The sequence below is a fragment of the Schistocerca piceifrons genome, chromosome 2 (assembly GCF_021461385.2).
Source record: "Schistocerca piceifrons isolate TAMUIC-IGC-003096 chromosome 2, iqSchPice1.1, whole genome shotgun sequence".
Lineage (NCBI taxonomy): Eukaryota > Metazoa > Arthropoda > Insecta > Orthoptera > Acrididae > Schistocerca > Schistocerca piceifrons.
Genome location: NC_060139.1, coordinates 276,811,018 through 276,828,262, shown reverse-complemented (window position 1 = coordinate 276,828,262; position 17,245 = coordinate 276,811,018). Strand labels below are relative to the sequence as shown.

General features: G+C 37.2%; 1 protein-coding gene across 2 annotated transcripts in view; it reads left to right on the top strand.

Annotated features, from left to right (window-relative positions):
• Nucleotides 1-17,245, top strand: part of LOC124775073 (transmembrane protein 104 homolog) — a 113,872-nt gene that overhangs the window by 75,805 nt on the left and 20,822 nt on the right. For both annotated transcript variants that reach the window (XM_047249878.1, XM_047249877.1), the window contains exons 5-6: nucleotides 5,818-5,882; nucleotides 8,788-8,818. In XM_047249878.1, the coding sequence (XP_047105834.1) occupies nucleotides 5,818-5,882; nucleotides 8,788-8,818 (96 nt within the window). The remainder of the gene's footprint in view (nucleotides 1-5,817; nucleotides 5,883-8,787; nucleotides 8,819-17,245) is intronic.

The window sequence follows — 17,245 nt, the reverse complement described above, 5'->3', positions numbered from 1 at the left end:
GACTTAAACGAAGTAGGAATAGTAGTTGCTACTAATCTATGGGACCATTGGAGAAGGGTATAAAGAAAACAGGTTTCACATCTAGTAGATGAAGTGGTGCAAATGAATTTGTGCCCATGACGTAGAACGTAAGTGCAAATGTTTTCTAGGGGACCTGCTGTAATTGCTGTTGATGATTAAGGTGCCAGGTATCTTACCATCTGGACTATGTTTGCCAAATAAAAAAAACATATGCCTCAACCCAGGATCAAACCATCGACATCTTGCATGCTAACCCAAAACTCTATCCACTGTACCAATTGTACTAATATGTGCCGACAGAGGAAGTTATACACGTGTTTACAGTGTTGCCAGGTTGCCATGTTGCCATTCTTTAACATCCTTTTTCTGCCAGATGTACTCGCCGAACGAAATTTTGTGACTGACACTTTTTTATTGCTGGTATGTGAGGAGTTGCGTTGCGAAGCCAGAGTGTGCGAATTTCACTTCACCCTGTAGATCCTCTATATACACTTTCCAGCTTCCAGCTTTCACCTCTTCTGTTAATACTGGCTTCACATTTGAGCTCTTGATATTCATACAGCTGCTTCTCTTTTCCCCAAAGGCCTCTTTAATTTTACTGTAGGTGGTATTACAATGATACTCCATACTACTTGATCGTTACTTAAAATTACTTAACTTTTTCCTGGAGTTCATTTTGATGTTCTCTTTTGACAAACTGACCTAACAGGTTGCCTTTCAAACACACTCTCAAGCAGACTCGACAACTCAGTCTTGCTGAATCCATTTATATAGGAATTTAACAACAGCTTCCAAAATAAAGCATTATTAAATTTGTACAGTTTCAATATTACAATTAAAATTTACAAAACATAAAGAATTGATGTTACAGCTGAATAAGATATAAAATACAATATTTGAATAACAATCTTTTCTAGTAATATCTTTAGTTTTCCCATAAGAAAATCATTCTGAACTTTAATTACAATAATGTCTCTCATATTATTTTAGTTATGTAATTAATTACAGTATGGATTTGGTTCCTAACATTCAATTATATTACAAATATTGTGCTTTATCCGACTGCATATGGGAAAGTTACAGCCTTTGAAGCTGAAAATGGAAAACTGTGAAATGTAAACAATAGGAGAGTTAATTAGAAATGTAATTACAAAGACTATTAATTTCAGAGGAGGACATAAAAATAAATAACAAATGAAAATACATCACTTGGTTATAACTTTTAAGCTGTTTCTTATTATAAAGGTTCTTTTCTGTGTTAACTCGTTAATTGATTGTAATTATGCTAATTAGAGGTGCCGGCCACCTATGCCAACACTTCCACAGCATTTTAATATTTTCTGCCAAATATTTATCCCTTCAATTTCTTTATTATACATTCAATGAAGCATTTGTATGTAATTTTGTTAATGACAATCTCTTGATAATGATGACAATGTACGTTCCTCCAAAAGCATTTTACAAATCTTCACAAAATACTCGGCTTTCTAGCAAATTGAGTCAAATGACACTTGTGTGTGTATCTCTATAATGTCGTAGGAAGCACCAAATAGTCAGACAAACATCCAGATCCATATAAAAAGGTGGTATTAGAAATTTCCTATGACTTTTGGGGAAGGCCATTTCATTATAGTATCTACATATCCCTTAGAGAATTATGCTTCGAAATCTTCACATTTGTCCTCTAACCATTCCTGCTTAGACATTTGCACTTTCTGTCAATCTCATTTTTCAAACTTTTGTATTCCCTTTTGCCTGCTTCATTTGGTGCATTTTTATGTTTTTTTCCCTTTAATCAGTGAAATTCAATATCTCTTGTGTTATCCAAGGATTCTTACTAGGCCTTGTCTTTTTATCTGTTCGATCCTCTATTGTCTCCACTATTTCATCTCTTAAAGTTACCCATTTGCCGTGTACTGTGTTCCTATCCCCTGTTCTAATCAACTGTTACCTAATGCTCCCTTTGAAACTGTCAACAACTTCTTGTTCTTTCAACTTATCCAGGTCCCATCTTCTTAATTTCCTACTTTTTTCCAATTTATTATGTTTTAATGTATTTATAGAAGAGTCTGTCATATCTAGAGGAATCGCAGTGCTAGAAAATTGTAGTAAAATGCAGGAAGACCTGCAGAGATTGGCAAAAGGCAATGACCCTCAGTGTACACAAATGTAACATATAGTATGTAAATAAGTTGAAAGGTCAACTAATATATGACTGCTGATCAATCACCAGAAACAGTCACATCCATTAAATATCTGACGTTACACATACAGAATGATTTAAAGTCGAATGGCCATATAAAAATATTTGTAAGAATGGCAGATGTCTGACTGAGAGTAATTGGAAGAATGTTCAGGAAGTGTAGTGCACCCATGAAGGAAACAATTACAAACATTTCTTTTGTGATTCTCGACTACTGCTTGTTATCCTAGCACCATACCAGGAAGGGTTGATAGAGGAGTGTAGCACATTTCATCACAGGTTTGTTTAGTAACTGTTAACACATCATAGATCTTCATCTAACAGCAGTGGCACACTGCAAGTAAAGTGTTATCCATAACTATGTAATTTACAATTTACCTTTAAAATTCTGTGAGTGTACGTTCTTGGAAGACACAACCAATATATTGCTTCCTCTTACAGATGTTTCTCAAAAACATCATAAAGCTAAAATTATAGAGATTTGAGTCACATAGAAGCTTACAAACATTTATGCAATTTCAACATTCTGTTGATGTGGGACCAGCAACCCTTTTAGTTCACGAAGAGTTTATTATAAATCTGTCACAGTTACAGTACGTATATTTTGGTGACTAGTTTTGAACCTTCTAGTCCATTCTCAGGACTGACCTACTGAGGCTGTACTGAAAGTGCCTGACCTCAATGACAACCATCAAAAATTGCCAAATACATGCATCACACAGTGATAGTGGATAAATGTCACAATACACATATGCTCACTATACGAGTCAGTTTGATTCCAAACTGTTTCTTACTCATCTAGTGAGCATAGGTATATAGTGATATTTATCCACAATCACTGTGTGATGCATGTATTTGCCAATTTTAGATGGTTGTCATTAAAATCGGGCACTTTCAGGGTAACCTCAATAGGCCAGTCTTGAGAATGAACCAGTCGGTTTGAAACTGATCGCCAAAATATACAGCTGTGACAAATTTTTAATAAACTCGTCATGCTCTTCCCATGGATCATTCGTGATTGGAATAGGAAAGGGGGGAAAAGATGGTGGTACACAAGTACACTCTGCCACACAAAATAATATGGGTTTCAAAGTGTTTATGTGAATTTAGGTAAAGAAGTAAATGCTGTCTCTAATTGAAACTTACTTATTGGGATCCTGTACACTCTCAGAATGTTATCAGATGTAACACTGAAGCTCACCACTCAGAGCTGTTTAATGCAGTACTCATTTAACTCTACACTATAGCACTTTGTTACACTTTTTGTGTTTTTTGCCGTTTCTCTGTCCGTATACTATGTGTACAATACATGATAGTAACCTGTCTCAGTCTCCCTCAATGTGCATCTCTTCAGTTTCTGTGACTTTCAAACAATGTTCTGTCCTATGTAGCACATTTGTAAAAATACGTTTGGATTTTATGAATACCTGAAATGAGATCTTCTTGTGTTACAGACCTCTTTATGTTTCAATGCGCCCTGGGGAAAGTTCAGATATTTTGTGACTGTTACCCTGTGTGCTGTCAAAGCTGTCAAATTTTGTTTCTCCAGTTTTTGTTGCAACTATGGCTGTAGTTATGTGGCAGTGCTTCCAGAAACATTCACGCAAAAAAGAGGGCTAGCAAAGATGTGGAACATCAGAGGTTGGGGTTCATACCATGCTGCTGGAGAAAGTACAAGTGGACAAATGTCAGTAGTAGTACACAATCATTCTAGGATCTTGTACTTTAAATGTTCTGTTAAGTATAAAAGTCAGAAGAACTGAAAGATTGGTTGATGGTACTGGGTAGAGATCAGCTTGACTTAAGAGAGTTTATAATGGTAAGACAAATGATCGAGAAACTGCACTTAGTTATGGAAGGGAGAGACAAGGCAAACTGGAACACTTTTGTGACATTTAGGGGAAAGGTTTAGAAATTTTAAGGTAGGGCAGTAAGACATTAAGAAATTTGAGAAAAATGAAAACAAAACAAAGACGAAGAAGAGTTGTCTACAGCATCAGTACAAATTCCAAGTAATAGTACTAAATATGGGAAATCAGATGACAAGTCCAGAGTGGATGTATAGCAGATGTGATGAAGGATCTTCTGCATGGTCATGCTATTCACTGGAGTTTAAGTTTACAGTTTCTTTCTTTTGGTATTTGCTAGAGTCACTGGGTATGCATAGACATTTGGCTTCATCCGTCTCAGGTGATCAAGACTGGAAACTACTCACAATGCAAGCCATTGCTATGGACATGGTACAGTGATGGATGTGTGTGGCACTCGCAACTGCACATTGATGATCGGAGAAACCTGGATATCTGTACTGGTGATTGTACTTAGAATAATGCAGTGTAAGGAATATCAACAAGAAAATCATGTTTTGGCAATATAATGTAATTGAATAGGTAAAAAAGCTACTCACCAAGTGGCAGCAGGAAAAACACACACACACACACACACACACACACACACACACACACACACACACACACACACACACACACACGTTTTACTTGGGCAACTCTCCAGAGCCAGTGGCTGCTCCTTCCAGCAGAAGGTTTGAAGGGGAAGGAAGAGGGGTGGAGGGAAAGGAATTTGAGAGATTTAGGAAAACGGGTAGAGTTTGTAAAAAATGACTCGGAACCCTGGGTCAGGGGAGACTTACTGGATGGGATGAAGAGGAAAGTGTGTCTGAAAGCTTGCATAAGTGAAACTTCTCTCTTTAATGTGTGTGTTCTCCTGTTGCTGCTTGGTGAGTAGATTTTTTTTACCTATCCAATAACAATGTAAGAAATAAGTATTTTATGAACTTTTGAAGCAGCAACATTCTTTTGCACAACGTTTGCATGCCAAACAGTGATAATTAACAATAAATAGGCACAGAAGCAAATCATGAGAAATGGAGACAGAAGTGAAAAATGTATTAATGAAAATAGGAAGGGCAAGAGGGGAAGGAACAGAAATTTAGTGGCTCGATTAAAACTAAATAAGTAGGATGAAAACAGGAGAACAATAATTTTCTTCCTTATGTTTACCTAACTGTCTTAACTTTTAAATGCTTTTCTGATGTTATTTTTATATGTTATTTTTATCTTTCCCATGCCTTTATTTGTCCTGTTTATTGGACTCTGGGTCTTAACTCCATTGTTAGTTTTTATTTCTATTATGTGCCTGGTGTGACTTGTATGGACAACCTTCTTGAGAGTTTGATTCTTGTTTTTGATATGTAACAAGTAAATCACACTCATCCTAGGGTCCAAGTGATTTCCTAACTTTCCGCAACCCATTCCTCTTTGCTGTCTGAGAAAGGAACTAATAGTCTTGATCATTAACTTTTTAGTCAAATACTGTGTGTGACATGAGATGACATTGTGACAAGTAATGGCACATCATCTGAGATTGGCTTTAATTCCTTGGTGGGTACATTGGTTTCTTGAGTTCAAATATTCACCATAGGTTAGGTTTTGAATCAAGTAATTTGTGCCTATCTTGATCTTAATTAGCTGTTAAAAATTGTGCTACCTGTTTCGAAACACACACATTAAAACAATAGGTAGTGAATGTACTGTCCTGTGAACGTACTTTTCACAAGGAAATTATTTTTCCAGTCTCCTGGGAAAAGTTTCCAAGCCAGCTGCAGCGGTACTACATGATCCAGGAAAAAATTGAAATGGTGAGTGTAACATGGAGTAAGGAAGCAAATGTTTTACCTAGCGAATGTTTATATGATTTAATGTGAAGATCTGCTTGAGTAGTAAAATTATGTTTATATGTGTTAATTTTATTGCGAGATGTGCTTCTTTAAAACAATGTCTGTTGCTAAATGTGGGTAGATAACATGCATTACTATTGGTAAAGTCATTAATTAAACTAAGAATATTTCTTTAGAGAATGGAATCATATAGTGACCTGAGACATGCCATGGTGTGAAATGTGCTGCCAATACTTTGGATAAATTTCTTAATTGTTAGTCTGCAGAATGTAACACTTCAGTTGTCTAGGTTATAACCATTACCTCACCTACTGTAGGGTGCTCAAAATGTAAGGAATTCTGTAAGACTTATCTCTCAGGCATGAAATGGATGACAGTGCTATGTACAAAGAGACCTTACATAGTGCCATTAACATTCACGGTTAGATCACTTATAGTGGCATCTCTGTCTTAACCTGTGTGTATTGGGGATCCAGACCTGATATTCATGTCTTCACTTCTGGAGGAAACTGTGGAGTTATAGACTGGCTACTGCTTTGTGGCTGCTCTTGTTATAATAAGAACTAAGTATGGTACAGTACAGTACAGTAAAGTACAGATAGCACAGATTTTTCTGAAAGCTAATGTTGCTATTTTTCTAAGCTGAGCAGAGTTCTCTAACAATCGAGAAGTTTCAGAGGAAAACAACTCACCAAAGGAGCATTGAGTTGTCGACAGGCACACAAAAAAGAGTGAAAATTTGCTGGCTTTCTGATAACGCCCCTGATGGATCAAAGTACACATACAAATTAGTGGCCTCCTTTCATCTTAAAGTATGTATGTTCTGCCAGAACTTTCCATACCAGATCTGTAGAAACAAAACCTATCACAGGCAAGTAAAAATTATTTGTTGCCTGTAAGTCAAGTACCTGCCAAGCCTGAAAGTGCGTAACTAATTGCTGTGCATATGAGTTCCAATCTTCACATGTTTCTTCAAAAGAAGAGTGTGTAGCAGGGCTTTGTCAACTGTTGTGGTTGAACTTGTACACTAAGTAACTGTGTTACAATTGTATTTAGAATATCAGTTTGCTGTAGCTGAACTTTCTGCAGCAGTTTTAACTGCTGCTGCATGAATTATACTAAGACTCTACCCTGAATTATTAGCACTTGAAAGATACAAAACTCCTCAACACCAACTGTTGTGTTGTAAGGACAGGGTTTATTTGACAAGAAAGAGAACATGGTAATAGTACAAAATGGAATGGCTAGGTGCAACTATTCCGTCATTTTCATAACAAGATAGAAATAAGCCACGAGTTGGCTGTGTAGAATGTTACATACAACAGCATGGCAGGAAGCTTCTCAAATTTAAGTGTAGATCAGAGACGCATTTCATTGATTACTGGACAGTAAAAAATAAGCAAGAGGTATTTATGCCACAAGATGCAATCATGAACAAAGTCCTCTTCCAGCTAGCTTTACCCTTTTGAAGCTTCCTCTGGTCAGAGGTGGCAATCACAGGAGGTGGTGGTGGTGGTGGTGGTGGTGGTGGTGGTACTGAAGTATGTAGTTCAAGGAAGGTGCCAACGGTTGGACACGTTCAAGGATGAGGTGTTGCCTTCAGATCTATTGTGGAGGTTGTAGTTCAATAGTTATGCCACCATTGGTTTTCATTGATTGTTGTTGTTGTATCCGGATCCCGCTCCAGCTACTGCTGGGTCTGGGTGCTGACGAGTCCTCTCCATTTGGCTCAGTCCTCCCATCACTTTTCTTCCTCCACTTGATGCCAGATCACACCTCTCCTTTCCACAGATATTCTCTCTCCCATTTTCCACTGTGTTCTTGGGCACCCTCATTGGTTGTACCGTAGTACAGGATGCCACTGATATTTTGAAGAAGTGGAATGAGACAGATAGTCTGCTTATCTTCAAACATTTTCCATTGTTTTCATTAATTACTTCACCTACATATTGGAATCTCCCTAATAATAAAATGTACACACACTATTTTAAACATTACTACATCGTTGCTGGTGCATTGGATACATGGCTGCTGATTTCAGTTTACAGTGATAGAGAATAATAAACCTGCCTCTAGTCACTGTTTTTTTCTAGTTCATCACAAAGCATTTTGGAGGATGTTTCTCATATTCAAGTAATGGGAAAGTCATACAACTTGTATTTGGAGTTCATCTGCCTTGATTTCTGCTGCCTCGATATATACAGTTTTTTTAATGGAAGAATATTAAACAGTTACTCTCACAGTGGAGTTTAGAAAAGCTTAAAATTTTCCTTTAACAATAGTGACATAAGTTGAACAGAAACTTTCCTTTTATGGCTAGAAGCTTCTTTAGAAGCAGTTTCATTTTTGGCATGATTGTCAACAATTTTTTATTCTAAATACAAAGATGCTTTAGCATACACACAAAGGCACACATGTCCCTTGTATACTACATTACATTATGTTAGCTATTAGTAGTTAATTGGTATGCTTAATACTAGTTGTTTTAAAAATTTTACCTCCTGTAAGCCATTGAACTGAATCTTTACTGACTACAACAGTTGTATTATTTTGCTGTTGTGACCTATTTCTCCAATTCTATGCTTTTCTCCTATTGTCAGCTCATACCACATTCCATCCTATTTGCCCAAGGCATCTCTGTGACCATTACACATTAGGTGAGTACTGTAGCTTGACTTGTCCATGGCTGTTGCAGGAAGTGAAATTTATAGTCTGTATACCATTTTTGTTTGGGAAAAGAAAAAGATTACTTTCTTGTTCTTTCAGTTTTATTGTATGTCTTGGACACTATTGATAATACCTGCTGTTTTCATTTTTTTGTGTAGCATTTGAGGGCCATTCGTTAATATTTGCTTTCATTTCACAGGGTCAGATGGCATCCCTTTTCTTTACAAGAGGTAATTATAATTGAGTTTAATGTGCACACCATTCAGTGCTTGTCAGAACAAATATGAGCTACGGTAACACTTGAACTTTAATATTGATTGATACTTTTAAATGCATAAACAGGAAGGAATAATAGTACTTACTTACTTACTTGAAAGGAAACAGCCAAGGAGAATGAAAGGGTGATTAAATGTCTTTCTGGTAATGATTCATTTGGGGGGGGGGGGGGGGGGGGAGAGAAGTTTTTGACAAAAATTAATTTCTTTATTCTGTGATCTAAAACACAGAGAACATAAAAATCCAATCAGTTGCTCCATGTTTGAGGACATCTTTTCTGGCAGCATTTGGTTATGGTTAGGCATTAAAGGTGATCATATTAAATTTGATGTTTATTTTTTGCTACTAAAAAGTAAGGTATAATTCTGACTGGCAGGTACTCAGGCAATTAAATTTTTAGACCTTCCAATACTGATGATAGCGTATTAGAAAGGTAAATCAAGTATTCCTTAAGAAATACATAAAAATAGATAAAAAAACTGGCACAGACAACAATTCACTTGCAAGTGATTAATGGGTCTGGTACACTTTAAAAAACATGAAATCTCGTTATCTTTGGACCTTTTGCTCTCCTTCAGCATCTGCAGTCGTGGATGTCCACATGTGTGTGCATCCACGCACAAAGAGACACGCTAAGGAGACAGTATGCCATTCATGAATGTTTGTCAGTTTCTGCTGTTAGTTGCATCTTGAAGCAAAAATTCGAGGAGATGCTAATATAGTTCAATATGTAGGCAACTGTAATGGAACATACAAGAATAACTTTGGAAACTGAATCAATTATTGATAATATTATCACTAAGATAGATAGCAATGAATATGTAATGAAGGTACTACAAACAGGACTTTCTGATCATTTTGTACAGCCGTGTGCAGTAAATGGAAATCGAAACTCACAAACAGAAGTTAAAAAGCAGAAAGAGATATTAGGCTTTTCAGGCATCAATATATTTAAAATAATATTGAGAAAAGAATGTTGGTTAGCCATTTTTTAAGCTCAGGGAACAGATGAAATATACAATGCTTTTCAAGAAACTTTAACACATTACTTCAATACAGCATTTCCAAAAACCAAGAGGAAAAGAAAATCTTCCAAAAAAAGCAGTGGATCATGAAGGAAATAATAGAACAGAAGCCCACCTAAAGAAGGATGAAATGGAGGGAAAGTATTGAAACCTACAAACAATGGAAGTTTAAACTGTTGGTAGGGCAAGAAAAAGCTAAATCAGTTTATGAGATTATTTCAGAATCAATAAAAAAAGATTAAAACGTTGAGAGGGACTGCAAAAAATACACACAGAAAATAAATGGAAATAGAAAGTATGAAAGTGAGTAACAAAACAGAAATTGCCAATGTTCTGAATAATAACTATGTAGATACAGCAGAACACCTAAAGTGTGGAAACAGTAATCAAGGAACTCGTCAGACCACATTGAAAGATAAGCCAAGCCACTCAATGTTCCTGAAACCAGTATCTAAAGAGGAAATGACAAAGGTTATAAAAAAGCTCAAACGAAAAAGTCTGCTGGACATGATGAAGTGTCAAACTACCTAAACAAGCAGTTGGCAGCAGAAATGTTACAGCACTGTCGAGTGTTGTCAACTGCTCGTTCCAAAAAGAGTATTTACTAGTCAACTTTAATTAATTAAAGCAGAATAATTACAGACCAGTACCCTTAGTATCACACATCTCCAAAATATTAGAAGTGCTCATGCTCAACAGACTAACTGCTTATCTGGAAAAGCATAATATTCTAACTCCAGCACAGTATGGATACCAGCAAGGGAAATCAACAGAAACAGCAATTAGATCATTAACAGAATTTATTGTACAGGCCTTCAACAATCAGATGGTAGTGTCTGGGAATTACCTTGACTTATCCAAAGCATTTGACGCAATTAATCATGCAGTCCTAGGAAAGAAATTAGACAACACTGGTATTTTTGGACAAGCAGCAGACTGGATAACATCATAGCTGAGTAATAGGAGGTAATATGTAACCTTTAGAAACTTATACAGATCAGAAGTTAGAAGCGTTGATCATGGTGTTCCTCAAGGATCTGTTATGGGACCTATGTTCTTCAATTTATTTGTAAATAATATACAAACATATGAAAATGAAAGTAAGATACTTTATGCAGATGATGTGATTGTGCCAAATCTTTCCAACAATTTTGAAGCACTAATTTCGTATCAGTCAGTAATTCAGCACAATCGCTCATGGACAGTGAGTTAATTATTAGTCTGAAAAAAAAACTATGTACATGATTTTCAACACTAAATGAAAGGAAGATCACACAAATGTTTTTGTAGGTGAAAAAGAATGGGAAGAATTAATTTAGATAAGTTTATAGGCATAACAATAGAAAGTGAGCTAAATTGGAAGCAGCAGATAAATACTGTATCCAACAAGCTAAGCTAATGAAGCAGCTCCTGTGCACTGTCTACATGGAGTTTTTGAACCATACATGGGGGGAACTAAACCATCACAAAAATGAAAAAGCATTTCCAAGGGACTGACAAAACCTCAAAACTGAGATAATGTTCCCTGCATCCCTAAAAAATGTTTTTAATATAAGAAGAATTCTGCAGCGTGTCTGAGTACATGAGCAGAGATTGAGAAAAAGATTGTACTGTGAATGATCAATGTTATGTGCCATATTACGAGAAATTAGAATTACAAATTAGTGTAAGGAACTAAACTAGAATTAAAACTACTCATGTACAATATATGGTGCACAAAAATTTATTTTTAACTCAGGTGTAAATCATTTAGCATTGCATACATACTGTGCAAGGCATTATATGTTTTTACTGTGTAGCATATTATAAGTATTTTGTCAAGATGTAAGCAAAATTATGTGGCCTGTATTACAAGTATGTACCTGTACAAAAGGTAATTTACGGGACCAATAAAAATCGCCATTACCTATCCACAGTGAAAATAGTCCAACCTTTATGTGCAGTCTCTGGTATGTTTTGGTGTGCCCATTGATCCCTTTTGTGATGAGTTATGAGTGGTATCAGAGTGTTTGGTCACTTACATGGATACTACCCAAAGCCTGCTGTACTCATTACTTGATGATTTCACCCTTAAGCCTTACACAGAATGTGGAAGCAGATGTGCACATGAAGTTGGATGATGTCACAACATGGAATTTCACATTGCAGAGCATTCTCAATCATGAACGGGAGAACATGCATGCCAGATTTTTGCTTCGTGGAGAGGAATATGGTCAGTGAAGTGCAAGTTCATTTTCTATGTCAAAACGTAGATGCTAAGTTGGATTATGCTGTTTGCAGTCGGAGCCTGTATTTGGTGATTTTTGTGTTATAATTTACATGCTACTTCCTTTGTCAGAAACGTTTCAAGACAGGATTTTCTTTTATTTCTGAGTTTGTGATACTAAAAAGGAACAAATGTTGTTTTTATGTTACTTGGTATGTATGTGTCCTTGAAATGACCTTGGTCTTATTTCTGCACAAACTCACTAAGTGACAGGGCTGTGCTTAGCAATACACAGCTTGGGTTATTGGTACTTTAGTTACCGTGACACAATGGATGCTGATTGCGAGGAAAGCATGAACACTAAGTTCTGCATTGAGCTCGGGAAAACCTAGTGAAACATTAGCAATGACAAAGCAAGTATATCCATGCAAGACACTTTCAGGAAGTTGTGTTTTTCAGTCCAAGACGATCCCAAAGTTGGTCGCCCATCTGTAGCACATACTGATGCAAACGTGGAGCGTGCGAGGCAGTTGTTGCAAGAAGACTGTCACATAACTATGCATGCAATATCAGTAGAATTTAATTTGAACTGTGATGTGTGTCATAAGATTTTACGCGAAGATTTATGTAAACATAAACTTGATGTAAAACTCATCCCTCACACACTAATAGACGAGCAGAAAGAGGAAAGATGATGAATTTCTGCTCAACTATGGGATAGAGTTACATGTGATCCCAAATTTGTGTCAAAGATTATTGTGGGGGATGAAAGTTGGTGCTACCACCAGTAGGACCCTCACTTGAAGCATCAAAGTGCTGAATGCCAGAGTCCTGGAGCACCAGCCTCAAAAATAATAAAACAATAACCTTCAAGAACAAAGACAATGTTGATTGCCTTTTTTGGTAGTAAAGCAGTAGTTCACCATGAAAATGTCTCTCTAGATCAAACAGTGAATCAAACAGTTTGCATCTAAGTCTTGATACATTTGCAAAAAGCAGTTCGACCTCGCCGCCCAGATTTGTGGCATACTCAGGACTGATTCTAACTTCATGACAGTGCAAGACCCCAAACTGCTCTATCAGTTACAGAGTATCTGCCCAGATATTCTATTATTGCCATCCCATATTTGCCTGACCACCTTGTTTCTGCGAGGGAAAAGATGACTATAAGGAAAGCTTCATCTGTATTGCAGACCTCCAACAGGGTGTGACATGTGAACTTACAAGCATCACAGTTGAAAATTTCCCTGCTTGCTTCCAAGACCTCCACAAACATTGGCAACTGTGTCTAGATAGCCAAGGGGACTACTTCCATAGGAGCTAGGATCATTACTTGGCAAGTGCAATTTTCTTTTTTTAAAAAACCTGCCCTTGGTACTTTTCTGACAAAAGAAGATTGTTTTGAAGCACCAGCACATTGAGGATCTCTCGACATCATCATGTTTGGTATGATTTGTTATAACGAAATGACTGGAAATTGCTGGTTAAAGGCTTTTTGTACTTAAAATAAATGTCAGATAAAGACAAATCAATGGTTAAAGGCTTCAGGACATCATAAGGTAAAAGGCACAGGAACAGATAACACATGGTAAATGTGTTGTGGTGGGTAGAGGCATGAGTTGAGGTGTGAAAGGTTGCAAATCTACAGGCCCCATAATTAAAGTTCCAGTCTCATAACACTGCAGGAAGAGGACCACTGCAGGAAGAGGACCACTGCAGGAAGAGGACCACTGCAGGAAGAGGACCACTGCAGGAAGAGGACCACTGCAGGAAGAGGACCACTGCAGGAAGAGGACCACTGCAGGAAGAGGACCACTGCTCATAAAGATGTCACATTTGAATGGCATATTGTTGACTCTGGGAGAAACGTCATGGAACAAAAGAAATTTAACAAAAGTTTTACCAGTGGAGATAAGTGTCTTAATGCAAATGAGGTTGCATGCAAATGACAGACGAATGTCACTATGATGGCCATGGTGTAAGTTGCACACTACACCATTCACAGTGTTCAGTGTGCGCGAGTGCACAAGTTCAGCAGTCAACAGTTGTGACACTGGTTTATTGGTAAGTGCAACCACTACAGGAAGATTGTGCCACATCAGATGGGAAAAATTGGCTTTTAATTGTCCTAAGGCCAAAAACTGCATAAAAAGCAAAATGACACCGGGTTGTAATTGCCCTGCGACCAAACATCACATAAAAAACAAAAATGACACCAGTTTTTATTTTTTATTTTCTTGGAGCCAAAAATCACATAAAAAGCAAAATGGCATCAGTTTCTAGTTGTGGGGCTGGCACAAGACACATTCAGTATGCTGTAGTCACGTTCAGAATGTGTTGTGCAATGAATGCCTTTAATTCAGCTATGTTCATAACTGGAACACTGAACACATCTTTTAGATAACACCACAGCCAAAAGTCACACGGATTAAGATAAGCTGATAATTCTAGCATTTCCGAAATGCCTGTGCGGCAGCTGCTTCATTGGCTGTGTAATGTGCGAAGGAGTGCCATCTTGTATAAAAATTATACTACTCGCACATCCACACTGTTGAAGGGTTGGAATTATGTTGGTGTGCAAATGACTCTCATAGTGTTTACAAGTGATGGTGCAGGTAACAGGAAACGCTGGACTCATCACCTCAAAAAAACGTGCCTGCGGTAACAATGCTGTCAATCTGTACCACGCAGTCAGTCTTGCAGAATGAAATGGTCCTGGTTGATGTGCGTGCAGATTTTCTGTTGCTCATATTCTGCTTGTTGACATCCTCTTGGAGACGGAAATGGGTTTCATCTGTCCAGAGAATGTTCCATGCCCATTCATTGGCCACTTCCATGTGAGGAAGAAATTCCAGAGCAAACATTTGTCTTGCTGACAGGTCAGCAGGGAGCAACTCCTGAACAAGGGTGATTTTGTGTGGATAGCAATGCAGGATGTTTCATAGGATTTTATGCACTGTGCTCACAGGCATGTCCAACTTTCAGGCAGTTCCCCATCCGCTGCATGTTTGCACACCACTATTTGACCCCTCTGCTGTTGTCCACATCTTTGTCAGATGTCAGATCAACTGCTTTCCTCCATCTACTGCATTGAACTACAAAAGAAGTTGTCTTTTTGAATTTTGTGACCATTTCCTCTTCACTCTTAGCAGACATCAGAGCAATGCGTTTTTTCATACCCTTGAGTGTCCAGGTCATCTGCAGGGCTACTGGTGCACAGTCACCATTCTTTTAAAAGAGCTTCACCAGCAATGTATGATCCTTCATGGGTCGAGTAATGGTGGGCATCTTGAACACAGAGTAACGGCCATGTGGTACATGTCTGTTCGCCTTCACAAATAGCTTCAGGTACATGAATATGTCACTCACTTCACCAAAACAAATAACTTCCATAATAAAATCTTTAAAAACAAAGCATTCTAGTGGTTACAATGAAATATCAACAAAGTTAATTAAGGCGTGTTCTTGTGAGTTTAGTACAATTCTAAGTTACTTGTGTAACCAGCCAATTATAACTGGGACATTTCCTGACTGGCTGAAATATGCAAATGTTAAGCCTCTATTCAAGAAAGGGGATAAAGAGATGCCATCAAACTACAGACCGATTTCACTTTGGCCAGCATTCTCAAAAATTTTAGAAAAATAATGTACAGGCAGCTTCTCAACCATCTGACCACAAATAACATATTATCAAGAACACAGTTTGGATTTCTGAAGGGTTCTGATATCGAAAAGGCTATTTACACCTACAGTGAAAACGTACTTAATTCATTAAATAACAAGTTACAAGCAGCAGGTATTTTCTGTGATTTGTCAAAGGCATTCGATTGTGTAAACCACAACATCCTTTTAAATAAATTAGAATTCTATGGTGTCACGGGCAGTGCTGCAAAATGGTTCAAGTCATACCTCGCTAACAGGAAACAAAGGGTGTCAGTGCAAGGGACTAGTGAATTAAGTCATCAGTCATCATCAGAATGGGAAGAAATTACATGTGGTGTCCCACAAGGATCCATCTTAGGGCCATTGCTTTTTCTTGTGTACATTAATGATCTCTCATCAGTTACACTGCCAGAAGCAGAGTTCGTTTTGTTTGCAGATGACACAAGTATTGCAATAAATAGTATGTCGAGTGTAGTTCTAGAAAGATCTGCTAATGATATTTTCATGGATATTAATAAATGGTTTAAAGCCAACTCATTGACATTAAACTTCGAAAAGACTCACTATACGCAATTCAGAGCACGTAAGAGGTTTCCACCCAGCATATGCATAAAGTACGAAGAAGAGCAGATAGAAGAGGTCTTAAATTCCTGGGATTACAACTTGATAATAAATTCAGTTGGGAGGAGCACACCACAGAACTGCAGAAACGCCTTAACAAGTCTGCATTTGCAATTTGAGTGTTAGCAGACATAGGCAACATAAAAGTGAAAAAGCTTGTATACTTTACCTACTTTCATTCCATAATGTCATATGGTATAATATTTTGGGGTAACACTTAAATTCAAACAAAAGTTTTCAGAGTCCAAAAGCGTGTAATACGTATTATTTGTGGAGTAAATTCACGGACGTCTTGTAGAAACCTCTTCAAAGAACTGGGTATACTAACTACTGCCTCTCACTATATTTACTCCTTAATGAAATTTGTCCTAAATAATATCTCTCTTTCCAACAAACAGCTCAGTTCATACATGCAATACCAGGAACAAAAATGATCTGCACAAGGACTTAAAAGCACTTACTTTAGTTCAAAAAGGGGTCCACTACTCAGGAACACTCATCTTCAATAATTTGCCAGCAAACATAAATTTAGCTACAAATAAAGATCAGTTTAAAAGGAGCCTGAAAGACTTACTAGTGGCAAACTCCTACTCCATTGACGAATTTTTTAATAGAAACAAATGATGTATTGTATATATTCATACTATTAGTATTGTTATTTCAGCTTAAAAAAAAAAAAGTGACATGTTCCACATCCACGAGGATCTAATCTGTGCATATTCTGACACCTACAGCGCTATCTATTGATCAAATTTTTGTTAAGGTTTTTCCCCATGATGTTTCCCACTGTGTCAATAATACACTGTTCAAATTTGACATAATCCTAAGCAGTGGTTCTCTCTAACCTACAGCATTTTGAAACTCGA